An 18860-nucleotide genomic window follows, 5' to 3' on the forward strand; every position below is an offset into this window, starting at 1 on the left:
CTGCATCCAAAGCTTTTGAAACTTCTCTGGAGCTTAAATTACATCCTTCTGGCCTAAAGGGGGTGGCACAGTGGCTCATTGGTTAAGACGCTGGGCTTTTTGGCTGGAAAGTTGGCAGTTCAGGTTCGAGACCCAAGCACCACTCAATGGAGTGAGCTCCCGTCCTTGCCTCAGCTCCTAGCAAACTAGCAGTTTGAAAGCATGCAAATGCAAGTAGATAAATAGGTACCACTGTGGTGGGAAGGTAACAGTGCTTCCATGATGTGGAAATGTCTTTGGAGACCGCTGGCTCAATGTCCTTGAAACGGAGATAAGCGCCTCCCCCTACATATCTATGGAGATTCTCAGTCATCCAGGTCATAGTTATCCCAAAGATGTTTTTTCCCGAGGCAACTGGACTTTCAAGTCCAGTTGCCTCATGAAAAAGCATCTTTGGGATGACCTCCCCCTATAGTCGGCGGACTCCTGGCTTAAATGTCAGGAAGATTGTTTTGTTGATTGCATATTCATTGACCAGACACTCCTGTGATGCCCTCCATAGGGGGCTACTCTGTATCTCCCATGCTGCCTAAGAGTTCTGAATCCTAAAGACTCAGGACACAGGTTGGAGAAGGGTCTTCTAGTCCATCTGTGGCAATCCAAGACCCAAAGCTACCTACAGTTCCAGCAGTATCTTCAAAACCAAACTTGCTGAAAGTCAGAGGCAGGTTTTCTTGCTGTTTGAGACAGGAAACACCCGCAAATTGTAATATGTGTTCATAAAGTTATGTTTAAATTCACATTTGAGAACATGAAGCACAGGAACACCCCCAAATCCTCAACCACTGAAGACACTTAGAGCACAAAATGGCAATGCATTTTCCTCCCAATTTTTCACTGCCGGAAACCTATAGGATAGGTAGGGCTGAGAGAGAATGATCAGCCCAAATTTATCCAGTGAGTTTCCAATGAGTGAGGGTAGGCTTGGACCCGCCACTCTTGGTCCAACATCTTCTCTGCTACGCTATTCTCTTGGAATACTCATGAGAAAGAACTACTAAACATGTGGCCTTTTCTTCCTCGGCAGATGAGGATGATGCAAACCGGTTGGGCGAGAAGGTGATTCTCCGAGAGCAAGTGAAAGAACTGTTCAATGAAAAATATGGTGGGTTGCTCTATTTTGAGTATAAGGCTCGATTGTCTTGTAGGTTTGGGGGGGGGGCAAATGGTGAAAGCACAGCTGGAAGTTCTGGATCCATGGTTCAAAAGAAGCAGATCTCTCAGTCTGGATTTCTGGTTCCTTGACCCCTAATTGTGGGCTGGCTGGTCGCTACGTCTCTGCTTCATCTTTTCCACAAGGCTTTTCTGAGACTTAATGCAAAAGCTGCCGATGAGGAAAGCTACTAGCACTACCTTGAACTCTGTGATCGAAAGGGTGCAAATCATATACAGGTAGTCCTCATTTACCAACCATAATTGGGAACGGCAACTGCGTTACTAAATGCTACAGCTGCTAAGGAAAACAAAAAACAAAAAACCCACAAGAGCACACTGGACTCATCACATTGCTTCCACTTCCTTTATAAAGCAAATCACCATGGTTGTTAAGTGACACATCCTGTGGCCACAACTTGCAATTTCACTTCCACATTCTCCATTAATTCTGCTGGTTGGAAGTTGGTTGTAAAACTCGTGTGATTGCGTGAGGGTGCAATACTGCAATGGCTGTAAATGTGAGGATTGGTTGCAAAGTGGGGGTGTTTTTTTTTCAACCATTTGTAGCTTCAAGCTTCGAACAAGGCAGAGTCAGTAAGCAAGAACTACCTGTAAAGAACAGCATTTTCAGTGGTTTGTTACCTTATATAAAGACTCCTGGGGAGAAGCCAGATTTAAGCCTTCCATCCTCCCAACACAATTCTTGTTGAAATGCTGTTACCTGCTTTATTTGAAAAAAAAACAACTTTTCAAATCCTGCATTCATCTGACAATCAGCTCAGTTAGAGATCTAGTGGATACTTTGGCACCACTAATTTAGCTTTAATAGTTCTGAGCTTGATAAGTCAGTTATCTGCGACTTATCATGTTGTCCACACTCAGCCTATTCCAGGGGTAGGCAACCTTGGCTCTTTTATGACTCGTGGACTTCAACTCCCAGAATTCCTGAGCCAGCTGTGCTGGCTCAGGAATTCTGGGAATTGAAGTCCACGAGTCATAAAAGAGCCAAGGTTGCCTACCCCTGGCTTATTCAGTTAGTTTAGGGTTCAGCGTACACATAGTACTCAACTTAAACCATTGGTTTAGTGACTGTTTGAAGTTACAACAGCACTAAAAAAAGGAAGATGATCAGTTTTCACACTTAACTACCGTGGCAGCATCCTTGTGGTCTAGTGCCTGGCAACTGGTGTGTATTTATGACAGTTGTACTGTCACAGGGTCGTGTGATCGCCCTCTGTAATCCTTCCAAGCGGCTTCCGACAAGGAAAGTCAAGGGGGGAAGACAGATTAGCGACTGCACAATTAACAGCCACAGTGATTCGTTTAACTGTAGCAAAAAGGTCACAAAGTGGGCTGCGAACCGCTGAACAACTGTGCTGCTTAGCAACAGAGATGTTGGGCTCAATTGTGGTTGTAAGTCAAGGACTACATTGTGGAAACTACGAATTATTTTACATTGTGGAAACTACGAATAAGATTGAGAAGCAAGGTGGGTTTCTTCTGTTTTGTGATGTGATAGTGAAAATTCTTTGGTTTTGTTTCAGGGGAAGCTTTAGGCCTGAACCGACCTGTTCTGGTACCCTACAAACTGATCAGGGACACGCCTGATGCCATCGAAGTGACTGGTTTGCCGGACGATATCCCATTTCGGAATCCCAATACTTACGATATCCATCGGCTAGAGAAGATTCTGAAAGCACGTGACCGGATCCGGATGGCAATTACTAGCCAGCTCCAGTACGATTCCATTCCCAACCTTCCTTTTAATCTTACAGAATTTACTTATTGCAATTATTTCTATGCTGGTTTAATTGATCTGTAAAGTCACAGTGCCCTCTACTGGCATTAAAATATAACTACACAGTTCATTGAATCAACACCCACCCCCCACCCCAGTACCAGAAACTTCCAGGGCAGCGGTTCCTGGAATCCCACCAAAGAGAGTTGTGAGATTGCTGTGCCAACATATTTGCCAAAGGTTACATTAGCAAAAGTAAGACGTTTAATATTTAAATCTGTCTTTGTACCAGCAGACCATTTATCTATCTAGGTTAGAAAAGCTTAATACAGAGCAACTGTGCTTGACGGTTTGATCTGCAGAGGCTGGGCTGAGATCTCCTCCCATCACCTGCTCCCCAAGGCTCTCTTCAGTTTCAATATTGTGATCTGGATCTGGGACCATCAGCATATTACTAATGCTAGGCATATCCAAGGCTAAGCTACCCCAATAGTGTCTCACACACAGAATCCTCCAGTTGAAAGGAACCATCTCCACCCCCCCCCCATCCAATGACTAACCTTCTGTTCAATGCAACAGCCCAAACTAAAGCCTTCCTGACATATCTTTGTCTAGTCAGGGCTTGAACCCGTCTTCTCTGCAGGTCACTGATTCTACTGTCAGTCTGCTCTTGCTGGCTACTTAATGGCTGGATTTGCACAACATACAGGTAGTCCTTGACTTACAGTCATTCATTTAGTGACCATTCGAAGTTACAATAGCACCGAGAAAAGTGACTTATGACCATTTTTCACATTTACGACCATTGCAGCATTCCCCATAGTCACGTGATCAAAATTCAGATGCCTGGTAACTGGCTCATATTTATGATGGTTACAGTGTCCTGGAGTCACGTAATCACCTTGTGTAACCTTCTGATAGATAGATAGATAGATAGATAGATAGATAGATAGATAGATAGATAGATAGATAGATAGATAGATAGATAGATAACCTTTATTGTCATTTTTTTTTTACTGTGGGCACAATGGCACACCTTAAAAATGAAATTTAGTTGCTTTCTCTCAAACTGTACACATACATAACACACATTTAAACATACTATATACGACATGTATATACCTACACCCTTACGTATAAGTAACATATAAATACTAATCCACTATCCACGATAAGGAAAGTTAATGGGGAAGCCAAATTCCCTTAACAGTCGTGTTACTAATTTAACAACTGCAGTGATTCACTTAACAACTGTGGCAAGAAAAGTTGTAAAATGAGGCCAAACTCACTTAGCAACTGTCTTGTTCAGCAATGGAAATTTGAGGCTCAATTGTGGTCATAGGTCAAGGACCACCTATACTAGATTTGACTAACAAATAGAAGCTGTAATATAATTTATTTGTTTGGGGTACAATATACTAATTATATTTTGCTAACCTAACTTAATTTCAAATGCATGGCATTTTTAGAAGCTTTGGGGTTTTTTTTTATAGTCAATGTTTAGCCAATTTCTTTGGACAAGAGATGTATATTTGGGGGGGGACACATGGTAGATGGGGATAAGTTATCAATGACAAAACCTGAGTCAGAATACAGATAGTTCTCAGTTTATAACCCGATTGGGACTGGAGACATGGCTTTTGTCACTACGTTATACAGATAGTAAGTGAGTCATGGCCGATTTTATGACCTTCTTGCTACGGTCGTTAAGTGGATTGTACGATCGTTAACTGAATCCAGCTTCCCTCATTGACTTTGCTTGTCAGAAGCTCCCTGGGAAGATTGTAAATGGCGATGACGTGCATCTGTTATAAATTCGTGCTGGTTGCCAAACACCCAAATTATGATCATAGCAGAGAGGCTGTGGTAGTCAAAAATATGCGAAGACTGGTCTTAAATCACTTTTGTCAGCACTGTCATAATTTTTGAATGGTTGCTAAACAAACAGTCATAAGTTGAGAACTTACCTGCAGGTGACAAAACTCCTTTTCTTTGTGGTATCCTTTTTTTCCTCTTTTCCTGAGTCCCTCTTTTCTGCCCTAACCAGCTGGCACAGAGGATGAGAAAGATTTGAGCTGCTCTCTTGCAAAAGCTTTTGAAATCAGTGCCGGAACTGACTGAAATTAAGCCCACAGCTAATAATCATTAGCTTTCTGGTTTCATAACCCTGATTTAGAAGAATGTTTCATACAAACTTCCAAATCTCCAGGCATTCTGCTTGAGCAGGGGGTTGGACTAGAAGACCTCCAAGGTCCCTTCCAGCTCTATTCTGATTGATCGATTCATCTAGAGCAGGGCTTTTCAACCTTTTCACCCATTGTACCACTTTTAGGATATGGCAATATCCGAGTACCACCAGTCACCTAGCAAGGTGTCAAAAACGTGATGATATCCAAAAAAAAAAAAGGAAAAAAGTGATAAAGTACAGGTAGTCCTCGACTTACAACAGTTTGCTTAGTGACTGTTCGAAGTTACAATGGCACTGAAAAAAGTGCCCCCCAAGCCACAGCCGAGCAAGACACCTGCCTGCCCGCCCAGCGGCGCTCTTCCTCCTGTCCGAGGTTTTCATTGTTGTGAGCATTTCTGTTGAGGATTGGCAGTGGGGGTGGGGTGGGGGGGTGTTTGGTTTTTATTCCCCATCTGCTGGGTGGTTGCAGCAGGTTTTGGTCACTTCACATGACCCTGGGACACTGTGACCGTCATAAATATGAATCAGTTGCCAAGCATCTGAATGTAAATCACAAGACCCTGAATGTAAATCACCTCCCGCCTGGACTACTGTAATGCTCTCTACATGGGGCTTCCCTTGAGGAGCACTCGGAGGCTCCAGTTAGTCCAGAATGCGGCCGCGGGAGCGGTGATGGGAGCGACTCGTTGCTCCCACGTAACGCCGCTACTGCGCGAGCTGCACTGGCTGCCTGTGGCCTTCCGAGTGCGCTTCAAGGTGTTGATTATCATCTTTAAAGCGCGCCATGGCATTGGACCTGGTTATATCCGAGACCGCCTTCTGCCACAGATTGCTTCCCACCGGCCGATACGCTCCCACAGAGANTCCTTCCGCCGCGCCCTTAAGACCTGGTTGTTCCAGCGGGCAGGACTGGCCTAGGGGTATTTTAAATTGGTTTTAGCCAAATTTTAGTAGTAGCGGCCGATTATATATTTATTTTTAATGATTTTTAAAACTTCTATTGTATTGTATTAAATTGTTTTTAACTGGCTGTAAGCCGCCCTGAGTCCTACGGGAGAAGGGCAGGGTATAAATTTAATAAAATGAAAATGAAAAAATGAAATGAGATGCTGCAACATTCCAGCTGATCGTTGCTTCTTCTGGGCCCAGCTGGAGCCTGGCACTGATCCTGGTGCTTCCGCTGAGCCCTGACAGCCCTGCAGCTCCAGCCATCTCTCGCTTAGGCTTGTGCGGTGCTGCCACCAGTTCAGCTCATTCCCCTCCCCCACTACTTTTCTAGGATGATCACGTACCACCTGCCAGGTGCCAATGTACCACAGGTGGTACCCGTACCACTGGTTGAAAAGCCCTGATCTAGAGTATCAGTATTAGCTGGTAGCAGGTGGAGATATTTTTAAGCATTGTCATCAACCTTAATTTCTAAATGCCATCTCATTCATACTCTTCTTTTTCCATTCAGGCCATTTGCAGACGTAGGTCCTGAGGCCAAACCACCAGGTAAGGTGAAAAATAGGAAAATAGGAGATTTTTTTTTTTTTAAAAAAAAAGATATTTGTTTTGGGTCCCTCTTGATAGTCATGTAAAAGGAGCCTTATGATTCTTTTTAAATTATGCAGGATTGGTCCACATTTCAGGAAGCTTCCAATGAGATATTTAAAGATTTGGGTTCTTCATAGAAGAAAGCATCTCCAATATCCTGGACAGGGCAAAGGGAATGAAAATAACTGATTTCATTTCTGCTGTATCTCTAAAAATAGTATCTGCTTAAAGGGAAGGCGAATGATGTAAGGCTTGCGTGTTCCTAAGGCACCCATAATACCATGACATGATGCCCACTGACTCTTAGTTTTTTAAGAAAAATAAATGAAAAAAAAGATGGAAAGATAGGCCACATCTTGAATAATCTTTGTGTTCTAAAGCATATTTGAGGGTACTCTAAATTAGGTAAATATTACCCGGATATAACACAAATATTGTAAAAACGATATGAGCACCTTACTATATGTCAACAAGACGTAATTACAGACTAATTACAGACTCCGTCTGTTGGGAGTCCTCACCTTTGGACGTCAGACTTACTGACAAGTATTTAACCGACGAATTAAAACTTCCTTTCGCTCAAGAGAGTGTGGGGGGAGGGTAAGACAAGAATGAATGTTTAACTTTCCCCTCCAGCTGCATTTTTGCTCATAATTGCTCCCATTCCTAAAGCTACTTTAGCCTCAACGGGAAGGATTGGAAAACGTAAGGATTTACAGGATGAAGTCTGTTTTGGTCTAGAGAAAACTGAATACAAGTAGACCCTGATTTGTACATGGACATGTCTAGCAGGAAATAATTCTGGTTGATTAAAAGATAGGCAGGCAACCTTTGCAAAGGGACAGGTTACACTTAACCCAAAGGATCTATCTGAAGGGCAGTGACTCCAAAAGGGGATCTAGGACGACTTGCCATGGCCAAATTGCCGCAGTCAACCCACCTTGGCCAACTCATCGTGGGACAACTCGATGTGCCAACTTGCTGCAGGACAACTCAAAGTGGAATTGACGCAGCCACAGGATGGGGGCAGCTTATCTGGCACAAGCGAGACCGGAGGGAAAGTCAGCTACGGAGCATCCTTGGTGTTGCACAGCCATGGGAGCTCTCCTTCTCCACTGAGCATCATTTTCAACCTCCAACTTCTCCCGGTAGAGAAGGGAGTGCAAGCCAGAATGATGCTGCCACAACAAAGGACAGGTGTGCTTCCCCCATCTTGGCTGCCCTGGACAGGCGCTTCTCCCTCTTCCCCCAGCACCGCTGCAGCCATCGTCGAGCTTACTGGAATTTGCAGTTCCACTTCTGCTCTACAGTGGCCTTCCTGTGGCCACGTCGAGTTGTCCCGTGTCGAGTCCCGTGTCAAATTGGCCATGGCAAGTTGTCCCATGGCGAGTGCTGCGGCAAATTGGCCACATTGAATTGTCGTGTGGTGAATTGTCCCATTCCCGTGGGACCTGGGTCACACTAGGATTAGAGTGTTTCTGCATTCTGCAACTCAAAACAGTGAGAAACCATACTGTTAGTTTTTGGCATAAGAGCCATAAAAATGAGGTTCAGGACCGTCCCGGGTTTAAATGGGAATACTGTACTGTCATTCGGACCAGATGATTTCACTAAAAAGGATCAAGATAAGGGCCTCTCGCCAGGAATATCTTCAAGGGAAGTCAGAAAAGCCAAAATGGCAGTTGTGAGCAGATGGCATATGTAAAAAAGGAGCCGGGCTTCCTTTCTGCAGCCACGGTTAAAATTCTGACTTGTTTTAAACCTTCCCTGCAGATGCCTGTTTTTTTCTGTTTCTTCTGCTTTACTCTTAAATGTTATCTTAAAGCTGACTTTGACAGCCCTTTAGACAGAGGATCGTTTTCTGGAAATCAGGACAAAATACTACTCCCAATGGACACCATCTGCTCGGGAATACGTCTGATTAGATTACAGGCTTGTATCCAAGAGAAACAAGCCCTTCCTTTTGTGGATCTTTGCTGGCTGGGTTTGCAGAAACATTGAATTAGACAGCGGCTGCGTTTGCAGAATTTGCTAAGCTTAGTTAGCTTCAACCTTGGTTAGTTTTCTTTTTTGGTGAGTTACGTTTTTGCAGAAGCCCAACCCATTCAGGTAATTCATGGTCTAATGTATTGTGCAAAAGCAGATTAAGCCAGTAACCAAGTTAAGTGCATTATATGAATTCAGCCAGAGAGAAGGTGGTAGGTCATTAACAAATCAGTTCAACCAAGTTACTTAACTTGGTTATTGACCAAATCCATTTTCTAGGCTTGTACAATCCATAATTGAGGCAACTGTGTTGAGCTCATAGCAATATGATAAGCCACAAAGAAACAAACCAAGGCAGCCACGGGGTCTTTAATTCCCTGCTCCAGGAAGACTGTCCTCTGAGGGCACCTACTTGGCAGCTTTCTCCATCCTCTTGCTTTCAGAAGCGTTGGACTACAACTACCATGAGCCCACGCCAGATGTTGTGGGAATGGATGATGACTAGCATCATCCTGGGGACAACTGGCATATGGGGCTGGGATGTCTGAGACCTTTGCAGTCATTATGTGGTAGAGGCCAAAATCCCAGATATGCCGTCTCCAACCAAGCGTTCAGCTCCCATTGTTCCTGAGCCAAATGACTTATGAATTCTGGAAGCTGCAATCCCATGTATCCAGAAGGTACGGAAGCTGGTTAGGGAAGCCTCATCTAAGTACTGTGTCTCTGCTAAAATGTTGTATGAGGAATGTATGGTTTGAAGTAGAGGAGAAGAGGTTCTTAACTCCTCCTCTAGCACACCACTTCTCCATAGCTAATGTTCTGGAGGCTTGTCCATTACATTTATGGAGAAGATGTTAGAGACAAAGAAGAAGAATCATCCCAGTTAAAACTCTTGCTCTCCTTTGAAATGCCACTAGAAAACAACAGCATCGTTCCTAAACGGAAGCGGAAGAGGATCTCAGAAGGGAATTCTGTCTCTTCCTCATCGTCATCCTCGTCATCCTCCTCCTCGTCAAATCTAGAGTCCACCTCATCAACCAATCAGATCTCACTTGTGGTAAATACAATCACTGGGGCTTGGTTTTGAGGGAGGAAGGCATCAGTCTGTGCCTGAATTACTGTATATTGTCTAAGCTATCATGATTTCAGATTGCAGGCAAAGATTCATCTGGAGGATCCAATCTGGGTTGGTCACCAGGACCGGAGGCAGCAGCCTCTGATCTTTTCAACTGGGTTTGCCAAGTAATTCCACCCCCACCCCGCCGCCCCCCAACTCTATCAGCCTTCGTTCCCAGAGACTCCGGGAGCCGGCCATAATTTTTCATATTGAGCCAATATGGATCAGGCTTATGCAAGTGATCATTCAAACTCTGGGGGGTAGAAAGGATGGAAAACTGGATACAGTGTGCCTCAGCTAGATCACATTGCAGTGCTACTCACTGTGTCCCTATACCTCCAGAGCCAGTGTTTCTCAACCTTGACAATTTTAAGGCATGTGGACTTCAACTCCCAGAATTCCACAGCCAGCATTGCTGGCTGTGGAATTCTGGGAGTTGAGGTCCACATGCCTTAAAATTGTCAAGGTTGAGAAACACTGCTTCCAGACAGTCATGCAGGTTTGAAGCCTAGGTTGCTACCACAGGGGGAAGAGAGCTGGTCATCCAACCAAAACAGGAGCACCTAGTTTCCTCCCCTTCTTGTCCAAAATTCAGATATTTGAGCAGATGCTGGTGTGGATGTAGACTTCAATCCAAGTGAGTGCTAATTTGAGAACCATATTCTGAGAGACCCAAGATGAAGTCCTAGCCAACACTAAGGACAAAAAGAAAGGACTGCCTCTACCCAAGAACAAGGAAAGCAGAACATAATTTTTAATTTGAACTGGTCCTAAATAAGACTCTGGGACCAAAAGGAGCATAGATTATCCTGAGAGCAGAATATAGACCACAAAACAATCCTTCTAGCCCCAAACACAGTGTGGTGTAATGATTAAAGTGTTGGATTAGGATCTAGGAAGGCCTGTTTCAAGTTTGCCCTTTGCTGTGGAAGCCTTCTGGGTTATTTGGGGCCAGTCAGGCTTTCTTAGACCAACTTGACAAGATTTTTATTGTGATGAAAAATTGGAGAGGATACTGCTATGCATGCCACCTGGAGTATTCCAAAGAAAGGTCGATTTAAATAAATTTAAAAAATAAATTTTTGAAGGTGCTTTTCCGAGAAGTAACTGGACTTTCTTGGGTTTTTTTCCTTTGAAAAAAGTTTCGCTTCTCATCCAAGAAGCTTCTTCAATTGTGAAGCTTCTTGGATGAGAAGTGAAACATTTTTAAAGAAAAAAACCAAGAAAGTCCAGTTGCCTTTTGGAAAAGCATCTTTGGGACAACCATGACCTGGATGATTGAGAATCCCCATAGACATTTTAGTGTCATACTGTATCTCTTTTCATGTCAAACAGAAAGTCATGAGATGACCAGTCTTCAGGAGTCACCCTTCCAATGCCAGGTTGCAATAACTGGGCATTTTAGTGAGAAGAATCATTGTGCAGATATATCCTATCACAATGGACAATTCTGCCCAATCTTCCCTGTTTCCTTTGCTTTAGTACTGATTCTGGAGATGATTCTTAATGCTCATGGTGATATAGGGGAAAGTAAACCAGGTCAAACCTTTAAGATTCATTGCCCCAACCCAACCCAATGGCCCCAACCCAACCCAATGGCCTGCCTGAAGGTCGTGTTGGGAGACCATCAGGATCAAAAAGACACATTGGGAAACTGGTATTTTCGAGTGGAAATGTTCTTGTTTGTGAACATTCAGATTTCCGTTGAGGAAGAACCTGAGAGTCTATGGCAGTGGTGGCGAACTTATGGCACTGGTGCCAGAGGCGGCACTCGGAGCCCTCTCTGTGGGCACACGTGCCATTGCCCCAGACTTGCCTCCCCCCGAGACCCCCTCACCAGCAGCCCCCCTGGAGGAGAGTCGCCCCCAAGCGTGGCCCACGTGGAGCAGCGCAGCCAAGGACATGGCAGCCAGGCAGCATAGACAAGACTCTGCCCTCACACCCCATAGTGCACAGTTGATGCTGCAGGGTGCGGGGAGAGGGCATGGCTGCCATGGCGCTGCTGGGCTGCCTGGGCGATGTGCGGCGGGCCCTGGAGGTGGTGAGTGGCCCTGCGGGCAGGCGGGGTGAGGGCGGGGCAGGGGGTCGGGCAAGGGCGGGGCCAGTTTTTGGGCACTCAGTCTCTGGTCTATAGAGATCTCTGGTCTATGATTCTCAGTCATCCAGGTCTCAGTGGTGCTTTTTCAAAAAGCAACTGGACGGGTTTTTTCCTTGAGGAAGAAGAAGTTGTTTCGCGTCTCATTCAGGAAGCTCCATCAGTTGTGATTGGACGGTTGGGGATGAAAGGATGAAGCTTCTTGGATGAGAAGCGAAATGTCTTCTTCTTCTTCCTCTGTGGTAGTGGTAGTGTCTCCTTTGGCTACCAGAGAAGGCAGAAATGTGCCTGGCAGCCAATGTTTTCTTTTGGGATGTATGGCTCCAGTAGGAAGGCTGACCTTGCAGAAGGTATTCTACAAAAGGAATATTCCTATAGTAGGTTCTGCTGCCTCTTACTGCCGCAATCCTTGTTTTTACCTCCTTGCTTGTTGGAGAGTGCCACCACTTCTGGCTGTCAGGCAAAGGCGGCGGTGTTGTCCAGCAAGTGAAAAGGTCAGTATAAGGCTTGTCCTAATGAGAGGCAACAAAGAAAGAGAGCGATGCCAAAGAAAGAGAAGAATCCTACATCGCTGGAAGAGCGGGCAAGAGAACTTCACATTTCTGCTTTGCTTACAAGGCAAAGGGACAGAGGTGTTCGTGGGGAAGGTAATAAAAAGTCAAGATGGCAGCCGTGACTGTAGCCAAGGCCCTGTCCATTTTTTTGTGTACAGTTGCTATCTTGACTTTTTTGATCACTTCCTTGTGGACAATGCTGCAAAGCAGCTCAGTATAAAAACTTTAAATGCACATCCTGTACATTAAGAAATGTCTGAAAAGTAGAATTCCGGTATTTAGACCAGAAAGCAAAACACATTTGTATTTAGAACAAATTTGACACTGATGAGGTGGACATAGACTACAGGTGTACATGACATATGATAGGGTCAATGCCTACTTATATTTGATGAGTTCCAAATAAAACAAATTATATATTGCCCCCAGGTGGCTAAGACAAGTAAAAAACATCACCCAGGATAACAATTTAAAAATAATGTAAAAAATAGAGAAACCATCTCTTCTATAAGGCTCCAAACCCCAAGAGAGATTCACTGAAATTCTTCTAAGCAGTTTTCTTTATAGTTCCTCACTAATAGAAATATTATCAGACTAAATCAGGTGACTTGCACCATGAACCCTATATTCTGGGAGCTGTTAGGGAGGAGCCGTCTTCACTCTCTTTCTCTCACACAAACTATCTAAACTGCAATGTCTCTTGCTTCTTTGGAATGCACCCCCTCCCTCCGGGGGATCTGGACAACATTCCATCACACCCTCCAAGAGAGTTTGTGGAAGCCATGTAAAATCCTTAAAATGATCACATAACATAATATCACATCTATACCTCTTCACCTGAGAGCTTAACGGAAAGTAGATGGTGTATATCATTCTGAACCTAAGACAAGATGGGCATTCTTTGGGTCCATTCAATTAAATAATGCCATCTCCTGGAATCTAATTGTATCACAGCACTTGCCCTCTGGAACCACCATTCCACTAGGATTAGATTTGGGAAAGCACTGAAGACCTGGATGTTTTCCAAGGCATGGGTGTTAGGAGGTTAAAGGGCTTGTGAAATAAAAGCGTATTATTGAGCGTGTTGGTGGGTTTCTTCCCAGTAATGATTGTAAGTGTTTAATGTGTCATTAATAGGAGTGTTTTTGTATTATTTTTAACATGTTCTTAGACAGGGCCACATCTGTAAGATGGGTGGCCATATAGATTAAATAAATAAACAGGACAGAATAAAGCAGTTCAACTGATTAATTTGGGGGAGGAGGTTACTTTTTTAAAAAAATGTCGTTTATTTAATAACATATGATTAAAAAAAACCTGAATGATTTTTCAGCCCAACTCTAAGTAACGCATAATAACAAAAGGCTTCCTAAATGTAGCTATAGTTAGTATATGCAGAGTCTTTGCTCGAGGCAGCAGTTGCTCTGTGTTGGAGTTTTTAAATTTCTTTTTCTGAATAGACGGTTTGTAATGCCTTTTCCCTCTTCCTTTATCCCTGCAGCAATGGCCGATGTACATGTTGGACTATGGGGGTCTCAATGTTCAGATCCCAGGACCTATGAATTATTGAGTCCTCATCTTCTGCAGATGAACCTCAAAGAAAAAGAGAGAACTGCTCGTGATGTGTAATTTTTTTTGTACAAAGTGTATATTCCAATATGTAACAATGCCTTTTAGTTTTTCCAATGATTTTTACACTATATTCCTGCCACCAGGGCCTTTTTGAATAAAAAAAAGAAAGGAAGTGTTGCCTTGCTCTGAAAAAAAACCGGTTTAAAGTTATTCTTCACCACGGTTGCATACTTCAACACACATAGAGTCAAGAATTTAAGATCAAAATATAAATTGGTTATTTGCTAAGAACAAAGAAACAATGTTTATCCAACCAACTTGCTGGCACATCAGTGCTTATCCAACCAATTCACTGGTACATCTATCCCGGATAAAGAAGGTACTGTGACTGTGAACCTTATTTAGGGGAAAGGCATATACAAAGGAAGCAAGGCAGTGAGGTGTGCTTGAAAATGTAGGGTCCTTTTTGGATTTTGAAAGATTTAAAAAAAAATAATAAATAGGTGCATCCAGCATATTGGAGGCATAATCTCTCTTGTTTTTATATCCCTGAAAAACAATACCAATTGGGAAACGGGACTGGGGGGTCAGCTATGTAGACAAGGGGGGACTGTCTCCCCTAGTTCAGCTCAGAGTTTGTCAACTTTGGCAACTTTCAGATGCATGGACTGGCTGGGGAATTTGGGGAGTTGAAGTCCACACATCTGAAAGTTGCCAACTTTCAGAAACACTCAACTAGCCTATATGTTGCCAGAAGTTCAAGTGGCCTTCAATATTGTCCTAAAATTGCCAAACTTTCACCTCATGACCAACACCCTCTCTTCTCCTTCACCTTGTTCTTGTTCTCTATCTCAACCTCTTGCCACTGTCTCTCTCTGGGCCTTTGTCCCTCCCTAATCATGGTAATATCAAATGATTCTGGAAAATCTGAATCTGTTTAGAATTCTGTGTAGTCAACATCATAGCAAGTCGTTGGCTCTCAGTTTGGTTAGACAACAAGATTTTATTTTATTTATTAAACTTGCATGGCGCCCATCTTGCTTAGAGGCAACAAACATTATTGAATTTATCTTCTGGGACATTTAAGTTTTCTTGGCAATAGTTCAGAACAGATTGCCATTGCCTTCTTCCAAGATGTGTTTTTTTACTTTCCAGTCTAGGCCATAGCCTTGAGTTTTTTTGGGTAAGCTGCCCGCCAAGGATTAAATACATCCAATCCTGCTTAGATTTTTCAAAGTCTGCTTGGTGCTGCTGTTCCCTGCTTTTGCTGTCCGACCTGCTCCTTTATCAATATTACTGGAAGGAATACTGGGAAGAAAACCAGGTATCTGTCAGAAACTACATGTGCGTTAAGAAAATAGGTAGTGCCTTAACTGTGTCACATCATTGGGTTTCTACTGTTATTATGGATTAGCAGAGCTCTGCAGTGATTAGGGAACACTGTGCAGTGTGTTAGGCTGTATTTGTTTAAACTCGCTATCGACCCAGCCCTATTCAGTTGCAACTAAACGTATTGTGGCAACCCAGAAAATGGAGTTGAGCGAGTTATATGAAGGCAGTCCATTTATCTTATTTGTAAATTCTATTTCATTTCTGTAAAGCAAAGTGGTGTGGTCCATAAAAGCAAACTCAAATTTAACAGGTACAGATAATTCTCAGTTAATGACCATAATTGGGATTGGAATGTCCTTCACTAAATGCTAAACTTATAAAGCGAAACATGTCACTGCATCATTTTTTACAACCACAATCACAGCAGTTCCGTTGCTCTCAATAAGTGAGGACCTCTTCACAACTTGTTATCGGCTTCTCACAAGCAAAGTCAGTGGAAGCGGGCAGGAAGGTCCAAGTCCCAGGTGGCTTGCAAACAGGCTAGGAGGCAGGTACGTGGCTGCTATCAGGTGAGAGGGTACACGAGAGACTGGCAAGGCAGGGTGTGAGTGTAGCCGGCCTGAGGGAGGCTGTGAAGATGTGCATTGGTGGCAGGGCTGGGGGTGCCTGCTGCTGGGTGAGGTAAAGCTTGCAGGGATGCAGGCAACCCCAGGGCTGTTGTGCAGCAAGACGCCCCGGAGCCATGTGGGGCTTTCCATGTGTGGCTGTGATGGCAAGCCCAGCAGACGGGAAGCAGAGAACGACGATGAAAGCCAGCTATGAGGGTCTGCGGGAGGAGGATTAGTCTGAATTTTTATCCTATGACTGGGGATGATCATTTATCATATCAATGAGTGAACATTGCAGACTATCAGTAATACAATTGTCACACAGAACAGCAGTCAATCTTCATTATTTTCTGCAAGGCTTTCTCAGTCTAAGCCTAGGGTGTTCAACCTTGGCAACTTTTAAGACCTGTGAACTTCAACTACCAACATTCCCCAGCCAGGCACGCCGGCTGTTGAATTCTGGAAGTTGAAGTCCACAAGTCTTTAAAATTGCCAAATTTGGACACCCCTGGGCTAAGCAAAGTAGGAAGGCTGCATTCCCGAAAGAAGTCACTAACGGTTTCATTTTAACTCTCAACCTTATGAAGAATTCTGAAAATTAAAACTTGGTTCACAATTTTAATACTGTATATATACAGGTAGTCCTCAAGTCACGAGTATAAGGGAGCCTGCCCATTCCACTCATAACTTGAAAACTTGTAGAATGACTCTCGTATCTCCAACGAGATCACTCCCTTGCTTGTTAAAACACACGTGGCTCGTGTGTTTTATCAGTTATCTCAGGGTGGGAAGGCCATGGAAGGCCTAGTGATGGAACAGGCCCATTAAGGCCTCCCCAACCCATTAAGATATCACATGCGTCCCCCTCCCTTCCTGCTGCGCCGGACTCACCTGGAAAAAAAATCTGTTTCCTCTCTGCTGCGGTTCCTGCTGCCGCCTGGATTTGAGGCTGGATAACGCTTCCGCGACCCCCCCACAGCCCGATCTGGGCTCCGGAGGCCTTTTCCAGGCCACTGATGCCCGGATCTGAGGCCGGTAAATGTTTCTGCAGCCCCCCTGTGGCCCGATCAGGCCTGGAAAACGCCTACGGAGCCCAGATCAGGCCACCGGGGAGGGGTACGGAAGCGTTCCCTAGCCTCAGATTCAGGTGGTAGCGGCCTGGAAAATGCCTCCGGAGCCAGGATCGAGCTGCGGTGGGGCGCAGAAGCATCCCCAGCCTCCGATCCGGGCCGTAGCGGCCTGGAACACGCCTCCAGAGCCCAGATTGGGCCACGGGGGGGACGCAGAAGCATTCCCCAGCCTCAGATCTGGGTGGAAGAGGCCTGGAAAAGGCCTCCAGAGACCCAATCCAGCCTCCGGAGGCACATGGAAGTGTCCTCCAGCTTCAGTTCTACTCTGTTGCAGAGTACAGAGGCCTAATGTACTATGAGAGAACGTGAGATCAGTAGTGTGAGATCTCGCCCCACTGATCTCACGTTACTTTAGGCCTCCATTCTCTGCGAACGCACCGAAGGCCTGGAGCAGCCAAGAAAGCGAAGGATCTTGATCTTCATAGGGTGCGTATTAAAGGCCTGGTGCCTAGGGAGGCCTGGGGTGGGGGTGGGGAGGGAATAACCAGGGTGAATGTTGCAGAGCCACTGCGGTCGCTTGTAAGGACGAACAACTGCTGTGGTGCTGCAATATTCGTAACTTTGGGACTTGCTTGTAAGCACGTAACTTTGAACTCGGGGATTACCTGTCTATAATTCTGTCACAGAACTTCAAGAATTTTGAAAAGTGTTTTGGCGAAACAAGAGCTTTGAATCAATCAGCTGTTGTGTCGAGAAGAGCCAAACACCATTTTATAATCAGTGCTTTTTTTCTAAAAAAAAAAAAAAAGGTGCCGGAACTCACACACATCATACAACCCGCCTTGCCTACCCTATAAGGTTCCATCCAAAAAAGGTGCCGGAACTCCGTTCTGGGCGTTCTATGAGAAAAAAAGCCCTGTGTATAATTATCTGCATTGTAAATCAGTGTTTCCCAATCTTTGCCATTTTAAGATGTGTGGACTTGAACTCCCCCATCTTAATATGGCGAAAGGAAACACTATTTACAATGAAGCTACATGACAAACGTATCAGGCAAGACTCTAAATCCGGGATATGCAATATAGCACTATCCAAAACCACAGGAGGACAATAGATTACCAGGCCTTGCTGTCAACAGTAAATGTTTGCTAAGTTCACATTGATATGTCAATAGATTCCAACCTTTGCAGCAAGCCAAGTAATTCCATTACAAAAAAAGATGTCCATAGAGTTTAATCTATTGACTGCAGTTAATACACAGGGTGCAAGTAGCTGAACGTATTAGAAGTGCTGAAGTTTGCTCTAGTCTAGGGCAAGCCATGATGCAGATCAAAACAAAAATCCATGTCTCCTGTACTGGATCAGTTCTGCCCATTCTAGGACCCAGGGGACTGTAGGAGAGCAGCAGATACAGTAGCTTTGCTAAAAAGGAAACTGAACTGTGTCCAGGGACGTGTGGGGTGTGTGAATGTCAGAAAATGTAAAGAGGGTGGCTGAGACTGTATAGTCCAACTGGGATATCAGTAGATATTGTTAACAGTGGGTACTTCTTGTTGTGCCATATTCGTTATCGGATGTTGGCGATCATGTTGGCAATCCTGTTTTTATCAGTAGCCGCACGAAAAAGTGCTGCTGAGTTTTGTCCAAACCAGTCCCTTAGTTTTTTAAAATTAATTCTGAGATCTGGATTGCTCCATAGCATTAATTTAGCTAGAGAAAAAAGGATCAAAATATCATTTTCAAAAAATAATATACCACAACCTTAAGAGTCCATAACCATGACTATAACCACAGTAGGATGTTCAAAAGATACAGCTGTTTTATAAGTCCAAAAAACGATTTCTTGCTTGTCATTCTTATTTCTGAA

General features: G+C 44.2%; 1 protein-coding gene across 1 annotated transcript in view; it reads left to right on the top strand.

The window, feature by feature from the left end:
• Positions 1–14168, top strand: part of GTF2IRD1 (GTF2I repeat domain containing 1) — an 80197-nt gene extending 66029 nt beyond the window's left edge. The window contains exons 23-27 of the mRNA XM_029285511.1: positions 1067–1144; positions 2739–2931; positions 6580–6617; positions 9563–9702; positions 13913–14168. Coding sequence (XP_029141344.1) covers positions 1067–1144; positions 2739–2931; positions 6580–6617; positions 9563–9702; positions 13913–13981 — 518 coding nt within the window. The 3' untranslated portion in view covers positions 13982–14168. The remainder of the gene's footprint in view (positions 1–1066; positions 1145–2738; positions 2932–6579; positions 6618–9562; positions 9703–13912) is intronic.
• Positions 14169–18860: the final 4692 nt, after the last annotated feature.

The sequence above is a fragment of the Protobothrops mucrosquamatus genome, unplaced genomic scaffold (assembly GCF_001527695.2).
Source record: "Protobothrops mucrosquamatus isolate PMUCROS unplaced genomic scaffold, P.Mucros_1.0 scaffold1796, whole genome shotgun sequence".
Lineage (NCBI taxonomy): Eukaryota > Metazoa > Chordata > Lepidosauria > Squamata > Viperidae > Protobothrops > Protobothrops mucrosquamatus.